This window comes from Scophthalmus maximus, chromosome 12 (assembly GCF_022379125.1).
Source record: "Scophthalmus maximus strain ysfricsl-2021 chromosome 12, ASM2237912v1, whole genome shotgun sequence".
In the NCBI taxonomy this organism is placed as follows: domain Eukaryota; kingdom Metazoa; phylum Chordata; class Actinopteri; order Pleuronectiformes; family Scophthalmidae; genus Scophthalmus; species Scophthalmus maximus.
The window spans coordinates 2,257,008-2,277,453 of record NC_061526.1 but is presented as its reverse complement, the minus strand read 5'-3'; the positions used below and the strand labels follow the sequence as shown (position 1 = coordinate 2,277,453).

The window sequence follows — 20,446 nt, the reverse complement described above, 5'->3', positions numbered from 1 at the left end:
TTGTTATGTAACCGGTGGTCACCATGGGAACAATAACCCCCCAACCCCTTCCAGCCCCCTCCGCTGGATACGGAGTGGGTGACTATTGGAGACAACACATCATAGAAAATGCTTTGTGGGATGGTACTGCAAGCAACAAATGGCCCAAAGCGAAGTACTGTATCTCATGTTTGGAAAAAAGAACAAAGAGCACAAACGCAATTTGTGAAATAGTGCCATTTTGATGTATTTATTTAAAAAAATGTGAAACTACATCTGAAATAGGTTGGAACAGATAGGTATTGATTACTGTTTTTGTATCATAAGCACAAGTGTTTGAATGGAAGCAATACAGTGAACTTATCTCAGATACACTACAGAATGTCAGGGTGCTCTGTGAGTCAGATCGGTCTTATTTATGTTTCTGAGATTGCTTGGTGAGATTCACATTAGGACATTATGTACAGACTGTGGAAACACTTTGATTCTTTAGAGATGATCGCAAGTCTATAGCAAAAGCCCAAACCAAATACAAGCTTTGAGCAAATTCTCTGTTTTTGTATTTATTAGATTCATAATCCTTCTTTAACCCCCAACTAAAATACCGCCATCATTCTACATACTGCAAACCAAATTTTTTTCCATATACAGTCAGCTGTGTTTTAACTATTCACTTGTTTTTCTAGGTGGCCCAACAAAAAGAAAGTGTTGGGAAACTGAAAAGTTGACAAAGCTGACCCATTTTGGGGCTTCTCATCCTCCCTCTCTCTTGCTCTCAGTAGTTAGTGTTATGCTAACAGCGCACTAATTAAAATTCACCTGCTAAATTAATCTCACTTATTAGAGCTCACGTAACAACACGTCCGCCCACAACACGCTGAGTTATGGAACTAACCTTTCGCCAAGTTTAAAGCCTCACTTCTAATGCAAAACTAATTGCACCCTGACAGCGAAATCATCTCCTGGTCACACCAGCCTGGAGTTAGAATAGATTGAAGATCAAACTAAACCAGCTAAAAGAAAAAGAAGAAGAAAAAAACAATGTGCACACTCACTGCAATAACTAGCATGCTGAAAATACATACATCCACAACACATAGCGCAACCAGGATGAACAGCAAATCCACGAGCAAAAACATAATTCAAGAGACAATCTCCACTTGCAACTTACTATAGGATGTGTGGGTCACTGGTTTCTTTCTCGGGACACCACAGTTACCTTTTTGTCCATTCTGAAAGGGTAACTGAAGAGTCAGCCGCTATCGTCATCTACAGATACACTGTTTCTATATAAACATCCAGACCTCCACTCATTCAGCACCTATCATTACATCCGTTCGTACTGCTCTATATGATAATCTACAGTCCAACTTCAGTGTATTAACCAAGCTCGACAGCTGTCACTTATAAAGGTAGCTCAAATCATGTTTGAGATCTCCGTACACTGTCAGAGTGATCATCACTCATCACATTTGATTGCGGCATGCAAATATCTCATCGGAATCCTGTTATACTAATAACCTAAAAGAAAAAAAAAGTATAAAGCATTTTTTTTATGTTCTAGCATCGAAACCAGGTGAGCTCTAACAATCTTTCCAGATGACCATTTCATTATTTGCTCACTACTCACTCACCATATGGTTTGTTTAGATATTGACGATGCTCTTACTGTACTTGAACAGGTTACGGTCACAAAGGTTGAGCTGCATCCTACCGTCTCCAACTCCAAGTGTTGCTGGTGTACACGGACTTGTATGTTTGCTTTCCCAAGGGCCTCTTATGGTCAGAGGAAGACACTGGGGGCTCGCGGTTGGCCTGTGTCACAGACCTCTGAGGCTGCCACTGTCTGGGCAGGGACCTGTAACCAGCGTGACCAGCGGCGGACGAGACGCCACCCTTTGTTGGGGACGCGAATGATGGCAGTGGGGCCCGACTGTGACTGCGGCTTTGACTCTGGCTCCAAGTCTGGCTGCCTGTTTTCGGGGGGGCTTGGTAAGACATCCCGGCCTTCCACTCTGCTGGCGGCTCGGGCAGCATTTTGCGCTGGGCTGCCAAATGGATGTTTGAGGCGAGGGTTTGGTGGAGGTTCTGGCTAGCAAAGGCTTCATCCACCAGGCCCAGTGGGTGTCGGGAGGCGGCCTCCCAGGGTGAAAGAGGTTTGTGGACCTTCTCCACAGTTTTGGCGGCCCATGTTGGAGGCTTTTGGGAAGAAGAAGTTGAAGCCGACTTCTGGCCTGTGGATGGTATTCTGGCTGGTGGGGAAAGGGAGTAGCTCCTTCCAAGTGCCTGCAAAGAAAAATCCAGACATGTTTATTTTAGTAAGGGTTCATTTTTGGTTGGCTGACTGTCTCTCCCGCCAAATCTGCTCAACTTGGGAAATGATGGAAAATATAACAGCTTTCCATCAACACGTCTTTTAAGTGCTCTTATATCATATTATTGTATTTCATGTTACTCTGTTTAACTTTTTAGCCATACATATTGTGCGTGAATAAATATTTGCTTAGATCTGAAATAGCAAGAAACTGTTAATACCTCTATGACACGTTATTATTATCAAACCTATTGAGGAGTCAATTGTCCATTCCTCTGTAAACCTCCTCAGCTCACTGCTTTAGCATTTGTCCATACAGAGTGGATTCATTCTCCGAGCTGGCTCATGAAAGTGCATGGTTTTACCAAAGTGAGCCATATTCCGCATATATTCATTGGGTCAGATTTTTCCGACTGCAACACTATAATAACAGTATGAGAGTGATATGGTGAAACTGCTTAATGCTTAATAGTCAAACCAGGATGCCTAGAGAGCCAAGGGTTATTTGGGTGGTGGAAAAGCACCTCTGTGCTGGTCATTGCCTCTGACAACACATTCTGTTTGGTATGGCTGATGCAGAAAAGCAGTGCTGCCATCATCTGGTGAAAATCAGCAGATGGAAAGAGATGGCAAAAATGAAAGAGCAGAAGAAAAGAGAGTGCAGACATAAAAATAAAAAATGTAGCTGAATGGGTCGAGGGGAAATAAATTCTCTGCTGACTCAGGTATCTGTTAGGACTAAAATGCCTGCAGCAGTGTTATCCTAGACTGAGGCAGGCACTAGAATGGATAGTTAGATTAATAGTCAATCTGGGATCATATTTTCATTGTACTGAAAACAGTTTGCCTACATGTTTGCCTCACACTCTCTACGTCTTCAGTGCATTTGAGAGTGGAAGGGTGAATTCAACAAACATCCTTGTTGTGGTTAAAACAGCTGATGTTCATCTGGTTACACATTTTTGTACCTACATTTAAAAAGTGCAAACATTTTGGTTGTTGTCTCTATTTAATTTTTCACTTCATTGTTTTTATTTGATTATGAATAACATTGTTTCAATGTCATATTTTGTGTTGAGATTGCATCAAAAACAAATATTGTTGAGATAAACATGCATGCGTAACTAACCAATGAGGCAATGGGGAGACCAGGTCTCGCCGTGTGAATAGTGATCAGATTCAGATATAGCTGCAGAAATCTGTCAAATTAACAGACCATTTGATATGAGAAATTCCAATAAACAAATAACTACCCGTTCTGAAAATGCAAGACATGACACGGATATACATTTCAGCTGGGTCCTCCTCACTTGACCTCCAGAGAAATCTCGGGTCTAATAATATCCTTCATGAACGCATCAGCAGGTAGAGTCATTCTGCCGGAATGTGCTTCTCAAGCATTTACCTCAGTTGCTGGAAAAAGTAGGTGATTCTGGTGATGAAGTGTTTCTGGCAATTTTTTTATAGTGTCAACCTTATATTTCACTTTTGAACAGATTCATTATGAAAAAGGTTTGTCAATGAAATTAAATCTATTTTGTAAAATAACTTTATCAGCATTTATAGCACAGGTGGAGAAGTGGTGAAATTCAGCAACATAAAAAAAAGGAACCAGAAATTGAAGAAACCCAAAAAGCATGCTCAAAGAACAAAAAGAAGGAAAAGTGAAACAAGGATCAAAGACATTTTAATGGCACTGCGGTGAATCATACAGAAAGTGCACTATGAAGAGAAACACACAAAGGAAAAGGAAAAAGAGAAGAACACAAAGAGCAAAAGCAGCCCTGTACCAAAAATATATTTGCGAACATTATTGGGCTAGTTTTCCTTCCAACAGTACTTCTTTTGTATATCATTTATTAACATCTATTCATAGAAAACAAAAGCAGGAGAAGATGCATGAAGGAGTGAGACTAGGACAGTGGGCAAAACTACATTACACTTCATATTTTCTCTTATCAGAAAAATACTGTAGGAGCGCTGACACATAGTAGCTTTCACTTAAGACCTAAGTTGAAATTCAAGCCTACTATTTCTGGACCTCAGCACTCCCTCTCATGAGGCGTTTTAAATATAGCACCTAACATGATGCAACAGTTGGTAAAAAGCTTAAAATAAAACTAACCCACTTTGGTAGCTGCTATGGAAGAGAAAACACTGAAGAATAATGTTCGCTAATCAAGCATTTGAAGTTCAAGCAAGCCACTGTCAGTTGTCACTTTTTGTAAGAAGTACTGCTCGTTTTCTCTGGCAGTTACTTGAAACTCCAGAGTTGTTACATAATCTCTGTACCTTGTAGTGACATCACTGAGATAGCCCTCTTCCACAGTTTCCTCCTACAAATCCCATTCTTCTCCCTCACAACTTTATTATTACTTTTTTTCACTTTTATATTTATTGGATTTTTTGTTTATCAAATAAAAGCAGGCACATTTAGCATTTCTTCTTTTCAAAATTCAACTTCCTCTTGTCACTGTCTAGTTCCATTCACTTTTGATGATTAATTTTTCCTTTACCCTTTCCCTAACCCTTTCAGCTCACACTGAGGAACATATTCCCCTACATTCTCATCTTGCCATTACTTTAAATTCTTTTACATAAATTACACAAATGTATTATTTTTTCCCCCTTTCCATGGTGAATTTATACAGAATATGTTAAAAAATGCATCACTTTATATAAAAATGCTAAAGGACATTTTGGCTCCTTTGTGTCTGATAAGATATACTTACACCCCGTTCTTGTTCTTATGCTCTTAACTTTTTTGTGATGCCATTTGCATTAGCTCTTTGAAAAGCATCAAGCTCTGTCCAATGACAACAACAAGAGCAGGCGGATGTGACGATAGTCATTACAAAAGCATTTTATGCGCTCAAAATGTTCCACTTGGAAGTGGACTGCAAGAGCGACAATGCTGTGATTCAAGCCAAGACCAAGCATATAATGAAATCACTCTGTATCAACTGCTGTTGGCTTCCACACCTGAGCTGAGCTCTTTTTAGCGGTAAACTTAGGCTTAGGAGCAGCTACAGTGTTGCCACCTGATGCAGATTCAGGCTTAGCAGCAACAGGGAAACTAGGAGCAACATAGCTACTGGGAGGCTGGGGCTGGTACGGTACTGAGGGAGCTGCCAAGTAGGCAGGGCTGCTGGCTGGTTGGTGAGGAACCTGCGGTGCTTGTTGGTAGGAAGGGATTGATGACTGAGGGGCTTGGGGATGATAAGCAGGTGGGGCAGGTTGTTGATACTGTTGGTTATATGCTTGCTGGTATGGACCAGCAGGGGGTTGCTGATAAGTATTAGGGGCAGGATAAACATTAGCTGCGGTTTGCTGGTATTGGCTATCATGGATCATTGGTTGCATGGGCATCCCATAGGCCTGCTGGGGGTATGGAGCATTAAATGTTCCAGTTGGCTGGATGGGAGTCATTTGTCCATAACTAATTGGTTGGTTTTCAACAGGGGGGTTAGGAGGTGAAAAGTCTGGCTTAGGAGGAGGGGTCTTGGTAGCCTCCACTGCTGGGCCAAAAGTAAAGAGTGAAGAATTTAGTTGATATGGTTGATGTTTCATTACCTCTATGACACTGAGGGGTTTAGGGGCAGGCATTTTTTTCTCTTTGCCTTTTTTCTTATCTTTGGATGAAGGACTAACCTGAGGGGGTTGCTTTGTTGCTGCTGGGGGATAAGAAGGGGACTGCATAGGATTATATGCACGTGACGGTGGAGCACGTACATTTGGAGAATATTTCCACTCATTTGGTAAGGAAGCGACTGGAGATGTTGACCGGCTTGCCTTGCTTGCTTCCACGGTATCAGAGTCCACAACAAACTTCTCCATACGAGACTGCCTCTTGGCAAACATATCAGCTCCTTTGCCTCTGACGATTGGCATCTCAAAAGCTGAACCTGCAGATGATGGATTTAAGGTAGTGGCCATTGGGTTGATTGGTGATGAAGCTCTTTGACCAATAGTAAAAGAGTGCATTCGTTGTGGAGGAGGTGGTGGGGTGTGGTTTTGTGGGGCATTTTGTGGTGTTTGCCAAGGTTTGGGAGAAGGACGAGTGTTAACCATTGATGTGGATACATTCACAGGTGTTTGCTGCGTCTCTGGTGCCCAAGCACTCACTAGTGTCTGAGGTTGTGTCTGAGCTGGAGGCCAGGCTGTATTCATTGATGGCTGTGGTGGAGTTGTTGAAGTAGATGGTTGCCAGTTTGGTTGTGGTGTGGCCTGGGGTGGAGCCCAAGGTGGTTGATTTTGGGCCTGATTTTGCTCTTGGGGCCAAGACTTCATTGCGTTCTGACCATGTTCTGGACAGTGCTGGGCCCATGATGGTTGGGACGGAACCTGGGCAGGTGCTGGTGCCCACGGATTCAAATTGGCTTGAGGCTGCACTTGATGTTGTGCTTGGGCCATCCAAGGTGGCTGGGCTTGGGCTTGAGCTTGTGATGGGGGCCATGCATTAATTGAAGGTTGCTGTGTCTGTTGAGGCTGAGCTGAGACCCAAGGTGGCTGAGATTGACCTGGTGCTTGGGCCTGTGGCCATGCTTGTTGTGGAGCCTGTTGTTGTGATTGCTGAACCCATGGCGGCTGTGGCTGGGATTCCAGCTGAACCCAGGGAGGTTGTACTTGAGATTTCTGCTGGGTAGGTTGCATCCATGGTGGTTGTTGCTGAGTATCTGTTTCTAATGGCTGTGCCCATGGGGCCTGCTGCTGCATTGGTTCTTGAGGCTGACCCCAAGTTGGTTGCATCTGCTGCATGTGTGGCTGCTCATGAGAATGTGCCCAGGGAGGCTGAACCTGTGGCTGAACCTGTGGCTGAACCTGCGGCTGAACCTGCGGCTGAACCTGTGGCTGAACCTGTGGCTGAGGCTGTGTTTGCTCTAGAGGCTGTGCCCAGGGAGGCTGGGCCAGCGTCTGGGCTTGTGCTTGCTCCTGAGGCTGACTCCAGGATGGCTGAATTTGAGGGGGCCAAGTGTTTGTGGGGGGTTGAGGCTGGGCATGGGTCTGAGTAGTTTGCCGTGTCACCCAAGGTAGCTGTGGTGGGGACTGACTTGGAGGTGGTTCCTGGGGTTGCACTTGACCCTGTTTCCAGGAATTGGTAGATGGCTGTTGTAATTGTGATTGTCCTGCAGCCCAAGTAATCACAGGAGCAGGCTCTGGTTGCAGAGTAGAATTAATATGACGATTTTCCTCCTGAGCTGTCACTTGCAGAGGCTGATGTTGAGATTCATGCTCTGGGAGAGACCACGTGTGCTGCTCCTCTGTGGTAGTGCTGGCAGGAGCCTCCTGGGCGGCAGGAGGGGGAGAGGGCTCAGGAGCAGGTGCAGGGGCTGATTCCAGCTCTGGAGCAGCAATAGTGTCTGTGGTGGGGGCTACAGCAGGTGCGGATACACTATTTTCAGCATGCAAAGCCATGTCCTGGTTGTTCATTTCTATCTGTGGGGACCATGGAGGAGAGTTGGGGTTGATCACAGGCTTTGGAGCCACTGGTGGAGGAGTCTTATGTTTAACTCGTGTAGACTGGAGGAAATTACAAGCCTCAGCCCCAAGGCTAAGGTAGTCTTCCTCAGGTCCTGACTCGAAACCCAACTTCTTATCACTTCTGTTGAGGAGGTTCAGTAATGCTGGGTTAGGGGATACTTTTGGGGCTTCCTTAAATGTGAACATTGGCTTGCCAGTATTTTTTCTCCTTCCATCAAACAGAAGGCCACTCCTAAATGCAGGGGTAGAAATGCGCTCATCGCGTGAAGCTATCTGCTCTCCTGGGCCCTCAGAATCTTGATTGGTCCCACTAATTACGGGAGAATAAGGGGTAGCCGCCATGTTTTCAACTAAGAAAGGCTTTGCAGTACGATTGCTTAACGAACTCTGCATTTCATTGGTTTGATATTGGACTGTGCCATTGATGTTTGCAGAAAGGTGCTGCATTTGCTGGTGCTCTTGATTATACTCTTGCTGCTGCTGATACATTTGCTGCTGTTGATAACGCTGCTGTTCATACTGCTGTTGCTGATACTGTTGCTGCTGTTCATAGTTTTGTTGTTGCTGTTGGTAGTTCTGTTGTTGCTGTTGGTAGCTCTGTTGTTGCTGTTGGTAGCTCTGTTGTTGCTCATAATACTGCTGTTCTTGGTATTGCTGGTACTGGTGTTGCTGTTGGCTTTGCTGGGGTATATTTACATCCATGTAAGCATGACCCTCTGTTGCTGACTGCATGTAGGAGTGCTCCACTGTCTTCTTTTCAGTCTCCGGCACTCCTTCCACAGGAATACCCTGGCGCCTAAGCTCCTCATGTTCAGCAGCTATCTCATCCATCCTCAGGCGCCGTTGGGCAAACATTACAGCACCCTTTCCCTTGGTTTCAGGCAAACATTCCATCTCTGCTTGGTTGTTCAGGTTCCTTTCAATCTCAAGGAGACCCTTGTCCCAGTTGATAGTTAGCACACCTTTGCTACTATGGGCATTAGTGAGGAAATGCTTATCTATTTCAGAATCGCTAGAACCCACAAGGGTAAATTCAACAGTATGTGTTTGTTGTTTCTCGTCTTCGATTTCCTCGTCCCCTTCGTCACTGTTCTCTGGTTCGTCTTCTCCAGTGCCGTAGCTCACAAGAGTGTATTTCTTGACCCTCTGCCGATGTTTCTTGAACATCAACACCCCCTTGTTGTTTGGGTTGGGCGGAGCAGCCGTAAGGAGGAGAGCAATACGTTTACATTTGGACTTGGCCTCCTTCACCTGCTTCTCAGACAGACTCTCACTACGCCTGAGCCCTGAAAAAAGAAAGAAAAGAGAGATTTTAGAATTTACAATCAAGGATACTTAAAAAGGGAACCAGAACAAATGCTTTATTTTAAAGTATTTCTAATTAACAATTGACAGAGGTGAAGAGATGAAAACATCGTTGAACATTAAACTATCTGGAGTTTGAAAGAGCTTGCTTTTCTATTTTACCAATGATAACAGTTTTGTTTGTACTTTTCATATCTTTGATCTCTGAGTGAAGGACATCTTCCAAGGCAGTCATTGCACACTGTGTTTAAACTGATCACGAAATTGGAGTTGGCCAATGCACTTTAAGTTATGAATGTGGAAAGCTATTTTTATAATATGCCCATGATTATCAATCTGAAATTAATATATTTTATCATATAAATCCCATTTGGTTCCACATTCATTTGTAGATTAAAGATAGACCATGTACAATTGACATGGTGATAGGTGAAAAAGATTATGTTTCAAAAAAATAAGAAACAAAGCAATTCATTTCAGAGACCAACTTTACACTACTTTCAACCTTTTGTAAAAAAAGAAAACAAGTCTTAAAAATACATCCTATGTTATTACTAAAAGCAGAAGCAGACTAATGAACAATTAATGCTATATGTTTGATGGTTGAACTGATCTGATCACACAACAAAGATAAACCAAGCTATTAACTGATTCCTATACATGAGAACAAATGCATCATATATTCATAGTGCACACAAAATATATCCGCCCCATAATTTTCCTCATTATTCCAACTTTGGAATTGAACATAAATCATCAACCAGTAAAGCAGTTATGAAGTTATCTGACCCATGTCTAATATCCTCATTTGTTTTTCCAAAAATTGCACTACATTAAATCAGTTATTAATCCTCATTAAGTAGCCAAAAATAGGAACTAAGAAAGATTAAGGATAACCCATATGCAATAAATTAACCAGGACCGGAGCATCTTTACCAGTACTTATTGGTAAGTTCACCAACTGTCCACATTAAACCTTCTGTCCTTCTTTTGTAAATCTATCACATATGCTGATACTGAGGCCCATCTCATAACAGGTTACCACACCACAAACCATCCAGCAATGCATCGCTGTAATAAAATAAGAAGTAGCTTTACTTTTTAATAGTGCTGTAAGACTAACCTGAAGGTGGAGGAGACAGCGGGAGTGAGCAACGGACTCACTCTTTTAGCTCAGTTAAAGCACTCAGTTTGAAAGGATCAGGTAACGGCCTGGGGGAGCACATGCTAGTGTCTGTCAAAGGCCACTGCTGCAGGCATCGTCAGCGTGCTGGTGTTATTTTTATGTCTTCTACACAGCCCGGAGGAATCTCTCACTACCCAAGCCTCTTTAAATGGATAGTTTAAGATGCTTCATAAAGATTAGCATCTTAACAAATATGATCAATTCAACATTCATTATCTGTGTCCTTTTGATTCTTTACATTCCACTTTTTTGACTGTCACCCTCCTCCACCAGATCTCTGCCCCCCTACCACTACTTTGATTCTGTTGTAGTTAAGCTTAGACCCGGATGTAACTGCTTCCATTCAAAGGAATAAGCACCCTCCTTCAAGTGCACTGACAGAGACATCCTATGTTGAAGTGTGCACACACTGGACCATCAGGCTTTGGATTGCACAAATGTTGTTGACAAATGCAATTTAGTGACCTATTAGCATACAGAACAGATTCAATGCTTATACCCACACACTCAAATGCATAGAGAAAAAGAATGCACACCAAACTATGGTACATGATACAAATGGAAAAGATCCATAGGTACTTACTGGAATGCCTTGCCCGATGCTTGTTCGGTTTGTCTGGATCCCCTTCGGAATCAGAGTCCTGCTCTCCTGCTGCTGACGCCTCTTCTGTGGGAATTCCAAATGAGACCGTAAAAGACCCAGGAACTCCCTCGCAGTGCCCTCCTCCTTCTTCTTCTCCTTCACTTTGGGATGCAACACTTCCACTGACCCTGGGGCCACCCACACTCAGGATGCCCCTCCCTGCTCCGGATGCTGACGGCTGCTGCAAAATGACCTCCACCTGCCCCAGCTTCGAAGGGGAGCCGAGCACCAACCCATGCTGCCCGAGTGGCTCTCGGACAGAGCATGGTAGACACTGCGATATGGTGGACGTGTGGATAGTCTCAACAGCCTCTCTGTTTGAGATTCCCCCCGCAATCCCACGAGCACTCCCAAGAGAGGCGCTCCCCAGGTCATCCAGCGTTTGCTCGGACAGGGATACCTGGACCTCAACCATGTCCCCAGGGGAGAAGCACCGCTGTACTCCTTTTTCCTTAAAAACAGGCGCTGGGCCTCGCTGACCATCAGAGAACTGCTGGGGTTCCTTGGGGAACTCTGTGTCAGTGTCGTAGTAGGCCTCATCCTGGGACTCAGATATGTACAGTTCCCTTGGGCTTTGGGACCTGTGCTTTGGGGAGAAGATGTGGAGGGTGGTGCTCGCTAAAACATCGGCTGAAGATTCCCTCTCACCACAGTATGTCTCTTCTGATTCATAGTCTACAGGGGGAATGGTGCAGTATCTGTCGGAGAAGAGTAACAGTAATGAGTGATTGGGGCAACTTCTCTCAGTTCAATAAATAGTGTTGATCATTTAAATTGATTAGAGATAATGCCATTTCTTATTTTATTTGTCAATTAAACAGGGAATTGGTGAAGTTGTTTGGATCTGTGCATTTAAAACCATCTGATTTCATTTAAATAAAATATATTTCTGTCAGTTTATCCTGTCCATGAGACTTTGGTGATGTGCACACAAATCTTATTTTACATTGTTATTAATTTTGTTTCATATCATAATACATTTTGATAGCCACACTCTGAGGTCAGCCGATCTCCATGTCTGAAGAAATTGGATCCAATGCTGTCACACAAAGAGTTTTAATGAAACCCTGTTATGTGTTCTTGGTCAACAATGAACTTGTGTATAAACCAGCAAAGAACAAGATTCAAAAACTAGGTTCTACTTTAACATGCCTTCAAAAACTATTGCATGTGCCCTCTTCCGTTTAAATGAGGGCACATTGGGCCACATGCAGCAATATTTGAGGCGTCGTCACCCTGTTAAACCTGCTGGAAGTGCCCACTGAGTAATGGCAGAGCAGCTGCATGTCAATCACTCACACAAATCTGTAACACCTTGGCCAAGCCAGCTGGAAGGTCAGCACGGCTGACACACATTAAGTCTCCAATATACACACAGACACCGGCATAGACACATACATGTATGTACACATACAGTCAGTGGTTCAGTGAACTATGCAAAAGGATGCAGGCTATAAAACAAATAACACAACAAGCCATCTAAATGCTAATGCAGTGCTGCTATGATGATTTCACAGCTGTGGGGAGCACCAAGGATCTAGTGCATGGCCCATTCGTCATGACACACAGATGTTGTAATGTTATTGGACGTACTGTACGGCGTCTTTCTTTTTGCAATTCATCAATTTTCCTGGGGGGTATCCCTATGTTATTGTTAATTCACGGGGTGGTATGTGGAACAACCTTTTGAGAAGCAGCTGCATGCAGTCGGTTGATGTTTCGATGAGGGCAAAGGCCCGTAAAAGGGTGAGATCAGCACATGGCTCCCCGTTGAGTGAAACTACCTCATCACCTTCCTGCACTCCAGCCAGGAAAGCGCGGCCACCGTCTTCTACCTGTGGATGACAGTATCATAGTAAGAGGACAGAAAACAACTAAAAAACAACAACATCTTGGTTTAGTATCCATTACTACCACACATCAAAAAACACAAACAGCATCAGTAATTGAAATCCACAGCAGCTTGTGGCCCAAAAATGCTAATATACTCCCTCATATAATGATTTTGCACAATTTGAGAATGATCCTCTAACCTTCACACACAGCCCAGTTATGCCCAGTCATTGCAGTGCTGAAGTTTACAGGAAGTCAAAATAAATCTTTGAAATGTCAGTTAGTACTGAGGTTAGAATATAGGAACCTCTCCCCCCGGTCAGCAATACCAATCCAGTTTGGTCTGGAAAAGCAATAGGACATTAGTATTTTTCAAATGAGTTAAGATGGATTATGCATTCTCGCGAGAATAACATAGGAAAACATGAACAACAGTTTGTGCTCAGTGCAATGTTGAAAGACAAAACAAAACAATTTCAAATGAATTATCTGAAAATGTGTTTTAAGACTGGATTATCAAGGAGAGTCAAGCAACAGTTTGCACTATTTACACTAGACAATTAGTGTCGCTGACATTGAAGGCATAGGTGAGACGTACAACGATAAAAGTGACCTTGTATTTTAACCATGCGGCTGCAATACAATAGCTGTAAGCCAGCCCTGTTCAGATCCATTTAAAGGGCACCTCCTTTGCACAGTTAAGCTAATGATTGATGGTTTTGTTCTTGTGTAATTGGTTCCTGAGTCCTATAAAATGGTTCATTAATAAGAGGATTTAATAAGGAGAAACACCCCATAAATTTTGCACAAAAGGCCACTTATACAGGCAAGGGGATAAATGATTACCTCAGCTCCATACAATTAGCGGATATGCTCTCAGGAAAGATATTTTGCAAATATTGTGCTCCAGTTGAATTCTTGTCCCATATGATCTCTTGTCCCATATGACCCCTCCCTCTCTTCCCTATGATGTCTGTCAACTGTCTAATAGAGACAAAACGCCATAAAAACACCCTTAAAATATTGGAGGAGATAATCCACAACTTCAGCACTCAATTTATCCACAATAATAAAGTCATGCATCTTAATCTAGGTCTTGGTTAATTCCCCTAAAGGATTAATTTGCACATGTAGTGTTTATGATACATCACAATCAATAGATAACCTTTGAGGACACTGACCATGCCGCTCTGCCATCGATCATGCTTATGTCCCCTCCCCTGACTACCGTGGAAGCACTCTCTTCAAGTTGATTCACACCATAACAAAACCAAAACAGTCTCCTTGGTTTCTAATACTAAAGCAACACAGAGAGACCTCCTGGCAAGCAGGAGCTTAAAACTGAAAAGTACCATGGTTAAACTGAAAAGTACCATGGTAGCCCATCTCTCTATTTTTTAGCAACACAGTGGGTTTTTTTGTTTTTTAAACCTGTCCTGCCCCGCAGCCTGGTATACAGTATGAGGAGCTGAATACCTTGTTGTGCCAAACAGATTTTACTTTAACAAGAGAGTTTTAATATACTCCCTTGTCTGTTTTATTATTTATTTAGTTATGTTATGATTTGTCACCGGGCCGGACAGCGGGACAGACATGGGGATGGGGGCTCAAACAGACACCACAGAGAAGGGACCATACCTGCAAGAGAACAGGGATGGGGGGTGGGGACAACAGAAAACAACAGAGGAGAACGACGGTGCAGGAACCTGCAACGAAACCTGCAACGAAACCTCACATACATCACAATCAATAGAGTTTAACCTTTGAGGACACTGACCATGCCGCTCTGCCATCGATCATGCTAATGTCCCCTCCCCTGACTACCGTGGGAGCACTCTCTTCAAGTTGATTCACACCATAACAAAACCAAAACAGTCTCCTTGGTTTCTAATACCAAAGCAACACAGAGAGACCTCCTGGCAAGCAGGAGCTTAAAACTGAAAACTACCATGGTAAAACTGAAAAGTACCATGGTAGCCCATCTCTCTATTTTTAGGCAACACACAGAGAGTGTTAGTTATATATTTAATCCCATGCTTAGTTAATGTCTGCTGTCCTCTTGCAATACCACCTCCGTGGACATGTGTTCAACTCTAGAAACTTGCAGTAAAACAATCTTGTCACTAGATGGCAATGCACACACAGACACGCACATGCACACATCTTTAGCTGCTGGAGGAGAGAGGAGAATCCATGCATGGGCACAAGAGACTTATATGGGAAAACACTGCATCTTATATGAAACATTTTGAATGACTTTTGCATTCCAATTGCATGGGTATTGAAAGCACTTCTTTGCATTCAAGCTTTCCGACACAGATCTCTCGAATCTGACAGCGACTCATAAGCAACAACTAGGACAATAAAAAGAGACTACATATACAAACATATTTTACGAGTTACTTTTATAGCGCTGGTAGCTTTCAGTCAAAAGCTCCCTCGACTCCATCCCTGAGTTTATTAGAGTTAACAGAATGCAAGCAGGCCCCTATAAGGCAACCTGTGAGCCTGTCTATGGCGACACACACACCTCACAACAGGGATGATGGTTTGCCTGGAACACCACAGCAACAACCCCGTGCTCCAAAAAAGGAGGGGAAACATTTGTCGTTTTCTCTCCTCGTAACACAAAGATACACAGACGGTCGAGCAATGCTCAAGGTAGGCGAATACCACCTAGTGTTTCAATCCTGCTGGTCTTAAACGGCTTGTAAAGAGTAACTCAGCTTGCAGTAATTGGTCTGGAAAGATTAACAAATGAATGCTACTGTAGGTGTCGGACGAGAGAGATCATAAACAGTCTTGGAAAATTGTTTGTTTTTTTCGAATAAAGTGCTTCCCAAATGTACATCATGTGGGGTCACAATTAGACAACATTTATACCTGTATTATCTTGAGTTGGCCATTTTCAAATTATCTGTTTAACATGCTTAGGCACAACAGAAAATCACAGGAAATACGGGACTGCATAATGTGTTCATGTAGCTCCCGGCCATTCCTGCCCTTCACAGCTTTAAGCAATTATGTTTTTACATTTGAGGCAAATATTTTCCAGCTGCTTTACAGGTACCACTTATACCATGTAGGGAAGATAGTTGTGTTTAATGTTTTATTCACTCATCTATTCGCTGTTTGCTTAGAGCGGCATGTTTTCCACTGGAGGGCCAGAAACTGAACTTATTGAAAACATATTGCATTGCATTTAACTGAATTTTATTGTTGAAGTGTTTATACAATGGCCCTAGTCCCCTTTATTATTTACTTTACCCAAATGTTTCTTCATTTTGGTTTTGGAAAGAAGTCTACATAGATAATATGCTGATGGTGTTGATAATTAGTTTTTTTTATTTTTTATGTTACCATCCAAAGAAAATAATACATGACATTTGGGGACCTGTGGTTTCCACAGAACAGTTAACTATATGTCATCTTTGCAGTATAAGGTAGCAGTGAAAACACCATACACACCGTACATAGAAATCATATTACTATAACCATCACATGTGCCTTCATGTGGGGGAGACCAAAAACATGAGTCATACATGTTCAACCACGTCAAAAAGCTTGTGTGTAATGTCACAACACAATCACTGGAGATGGTTAACTTTTTCAAAATTGGGGGTGAGACACCTTAAAGCCCAACTTGGCCCCATTTGTGGCAATGAGCAGTCACACTGAAACTCACAACTGTATCATCAAAATATAGAGAATGCTTGAGCACTGGCCTTAATTTGCTTCGATGATGTGAGAGGGAAAAACTAGCACAGTCATCATCTGCTCCATCCCAGGACCAGGATGTAGACGATTTGCTGAAAAAAACGCAGTGCCAAAACTCCAGTAATGGAAGGAACTGTGGCACGCTTTGTTTACTGTGGGAAAACGGCAATGACTGAATGAGGCAATGGCATTTCGCTGATTGCTTGGCAGCTTAATAAGGTTCCTATGGTGCACTGTTAGAGCTGAAACATCAGCAACAAAAGCCCTCAAGATAATCCAGCCAAGAAGGACTCCTTATTCAGGCTAATAATACATTTTAATGAAATTTATATATAATTAATTTCAATGTGCAGACTCCTGCTTGTCCCAATGGTTAGAAAATGTGCAGACTTGCATCAAGATTACATTTGCCTTGCTATTCAGTGTTCCAAAACTGATCTGATGCATGTTGACATTCCACATACCGAGATTATATACTTTAGTAATTAGGAGGCCAACAAGTCTCCTGTTCAGGTTGGGATGCTTTAAACAATTTCTATTTCTGAATGTCTGTTTAGGATCAACACATATTACATCACAAAAGTCTTTTGGTGAAGACGTCCAAAAACATAACAGTGTTTGCATAGATCAGATGTAAACCGTTCCATGTTTTCCTAAAGGTGTGTTCAATTTGTAGGTCAAGGCTCGTAAAATGTTGCATTGTGCAGTTTCTGTGGCTTTAAAAATAAAGTGACCTCATCAACTTTGTACTCAGGCCATGACTCCAACTAAGAAGAAAAACACAGCTTCCCTTATATGGAAAGAACCTTTTAAGATTGGAAACCCCATGCCCTCAGACTGTACTGCCTGTCTCTTCACTGAACAATCACTTTCTCTCGGGAACCATAACACAGTTTCTCTTCACTATATTCAACAGAAACTTTTTTTTTTTTTTTTTAAAGAAACACATTTTATCAGACACGGCAGAAACTCTAGCGTAGGAGTAGTTGCCACAATCTTGGTATGTTGTCTTTTTTGCCTTTTTTGCAAACAGACTGTCCTTCCCTCATGAAGAGTTTGGAGGTATGTTTAGAGTTATGCCTTCCAGATGAGGTGGACTAAAAACCCCAGATGTCCGAGACTGAGGCACATGCATTGCATGTAGCTACTTCACTTAATAGGCAAACACTAAAATCCAGTGTATTTACAGGACTCTTGTGGAACACATGAGGGTTCGAGAGAGAAGATTGAAGCTTAATCAGGCATTACGTTTAGGGGGCATTCTCCCATGTGGGGTAAATGACAGAGGACTTTTACAGTTATTTTGCCTTCTAAACCTCACTGATGCTGCTACCTTCTGGCAAAGCATTTTGTAAGGGTTATTTTGACTCATGCAAAAATGTTACAGTTGACATGACTCTGTTGGGTATTTGCTTACATTAATATTTTCAGGCTTGTAAGATAGCCATGAATAGTATTTGATTGGATCTTGATTAGAAGTTTGTAGACTACTTGTGTGATGTTGTCTTTATGTCCAATTGTTTACATTTAATTATAAATATAACTCATAGGAATAACTTTAACAGAGAGTAAAGGGCAAGTAAGAATTTTTTTTATTTTTATTTGAGTCAAATGACTCAATGATAAAGGATTTCCTCTTAGTCCAGATGTGCATGAGCCCATTTGAGGTGGCTGAACATCCACCAATTCAATATAAATAGACTTTCATGCTGAGATGTGTGGAGATAATATCTACAGTCTAACCAAAAGAATCTATTTAAAAGTTACAAATAAACTCCAGAATTTAACTTTCAGTTGTTTTGAACAGGCTAACTCTCTGCTATTAAAATGATCTATTGATGCTCTCAGGGTGCTCTTCTGTTTGCTGGAGCTTTGATGTCACAGGAATGCAGCTTAAGAAAAACATTTACATCTTCACTACGCGGAGGGCAAGTTGATGAGAGATGTGTGCAGCTTGAGAACTATGCCATATATAGAGTCGCTCCACTCTTCAAAATAAAGGCACCTGGCTTTACCATTCTCTGTGTGCAGAAACAGTACATCACAAAGAAATGTCCTGAAACTCGGGTTAACACACCAACACGCTTTCATCACATTGTCAGAAAAGGGAGACAGGGATTATTTTTACTTTAGCATTTAAAACCGAATGTGTGCCTTTAAAAATGATTGTCAACCTGACAATACTCACATTTATGAAAACCTGAAAGAAAGCTATTTGTTCAGAGGTTTACACAAATGCTCATTCGCTATAACAGTAGATTATTGAAGCCCCGCTTGGGTGGCATAATTTCAACCAAGGTGATAAGAGTTAACATGGAAATTATATGTACAACAGAATATTCTATCAACATTACAGTACATGTTCCTAATACCATGTATGTAAATGCTCTTTAGGTATATGACCACACTATCAGGTTAAACACACGCCATGTTGTAAAAGGGTTATTATAACTGAACCTACATTTGCCTGACCTCCTGTAAGATATCTGTTCATTCTTTTAGCTCTATTGTTTTTGCAGGACCTTCAAGATACACTTACATTAGTTCGCATTGTCGTTCCTACATAACACACACACACACACACACACACACACACACACTTCACTCGGAGGCTCTTTTACTCGTTTGAACAATGCTTTGCTTTTTTTGCTATAATCTTTGTGAGTGATAACAGATCACACTGGCCTCAGCTTCACACTCTCCCTCGGCCTTGACCATATAAGGGTCCCGAGGAATCTCGCACCAAAACACAGCCAGCGCGCACAAAAATGCAGAAACACACACACACACACACGCGCACTGCTCCGAATGAAGTTTCTCCCACCAGGGACAAAACAAACAAAAAACTTAAGATTCTTCTATTCTCCAGGGAACGATTCGACAAATTTCCACCAAAATCGAGAGCATATAGATATGGCTCTTGTAACCAAAACTAGGGAATTCATATAATCTCCAATATCCAACAGTAACATGGGTAAAGCTTTCATTAGTTTCCTCATCTTTGATGGGTGACTCCAAGAATCGCAGATGAAACATCAATCAGCAATCAATCCAAAAAAAAAAAGATAGATAGATAGATAGATAGATACCTGGGAAATTAGGAAAGGTCTGTGGGTGTCCCCCTCTCCTTCTCGCAGGGTGAATCCCCAGGGTGCACCACCACGCAGCGTCACGCAGATGTAATCCCCGGTACCCATGCTGCGCGCAGCTCTTCAGCCAAGCCTCCGCAGCGCTATCATCAAGCTGACAGCCAGACCGACAGCACTTTACCAAAACCGCCTCCACCGCTCCGCTGTACAATCCCCATCGTCTTGAGTTCTCCCCGAGTCCAGCCCGCTTTGGAGACGTCACGGCGCACGGACCCGCCCGCGGGCGTCGACATCATGCAACTGGTGGTTCTATGGCAAGCCATGTGGTTCGTCCTGCGGGACATGAACGTCACACTCGACTCAAGGATCGGCCAAAGCGTCCAAGCGCAAATCATCAGCAGCATGAGGAATCTTATTGCGTATCAACGCATATTCACGTGATAACTTTCTTAGTGTTACGTTACTGCAGCAGAGAGCAGTGGCACACCTATATCTCGTCCTTTTTTTTTATTATCCTTCATATCGCTTTTAAGCTTAATACCCTATATTAGGCTATTTGTATTGTTTCTTCTTCAGACACATTATCATCTGGGAGTCAAAATAAAACCACCATCCCTAGAAAATTGGGACTAGTCCAGGAAATAATTTCACAAAATCAATTAAAATGTTGCCCCCCCCCCCCCACACACACAAATGTTTATTGACTATATATGTATGGTATCCCAATTCATTATATACAGTATGAAGGTTTTGTGACCCATTGGTCGAAAGGTCAGACTCGGCTGACCACCCCTCAACTCATTTTTGTTTTCTACCTGACAACAGCAATGAACTTAATTCTAATTGGGTACGGGAGGCAAAGCCGTGTCAAGCATCCTCTGATCATTTGATTGATAGAT

General features: G+C 42.4%; 1 protein-coding gene across 6 annotated transcripts; it reads right to left on the bottom strand.

Moving 5' to 3' along the window:
- Positions 1-201: 201 nt before the first annotated feature.
- Positions 202-19,860, bottom strand: LOC118318315 (synaptopodin-2). Of its 6 annotated transcripts, none has more exons than XM_035647877.2 (5): positions 19,548-19,860; positions 12,592-12,743; positions 10,849-11,606; positions 6,419-9,060; positions 202-2,265 (listed from the first exon to the last, which is right to left on the bottom strand). In XM_035647877.2, exons 1-5 carry the CDS (start codon positions 19,653-19,655, stop codon positions 1,690-1,692), a joined length of 4,236 nt encoding a protein of 1,411 aa, XP_035503770.2. In that variant the 5' UTR covers positions 19,656-19,860; the 3' UTR covers positions 202-1,689. The 6 variants fall into 6 exon arrangements, with proteins under 6 accessions (XP_035503770.2, XP_035503753.2, XP_035503747.2 ...); XM_035647860.2 differs by having other exon boundaries at positions 6,026-9,060; positions 19,548-19,858; XM_035647854.2 differs by having other exon boundaries at positions 5,945-9,060; positions 19,548-19,857.
- Positions 19,861-20,446: the final 586 nt, after the last annotated feature.

Excerpts from the sequence above, each read along its gene's own strand:
- LOC118318315 (XM_035647846.2), bottom strand. The coding sequence starts at position 19,655 with ATGGGTACCGGGGATTACATCTGCGTGACGCTGCGTGGTGGTGCACCC. Across the intron at positions 12,744-19,547 it reads GACCTTTCCTAATTTCCCAG|GTAGAAGACGGTGGCCGCGC; the intron begins GTATCTATCTAT and ends TGTCATCCACAG. Across the intron at positions 11,607-12,591 it reads ATGCAGCTGCTTCTCAAAAG|ATACTGCACCATTCCCCCTG; the intron begins GTTGTTCCACAT and ends CTTCTCCGACAG.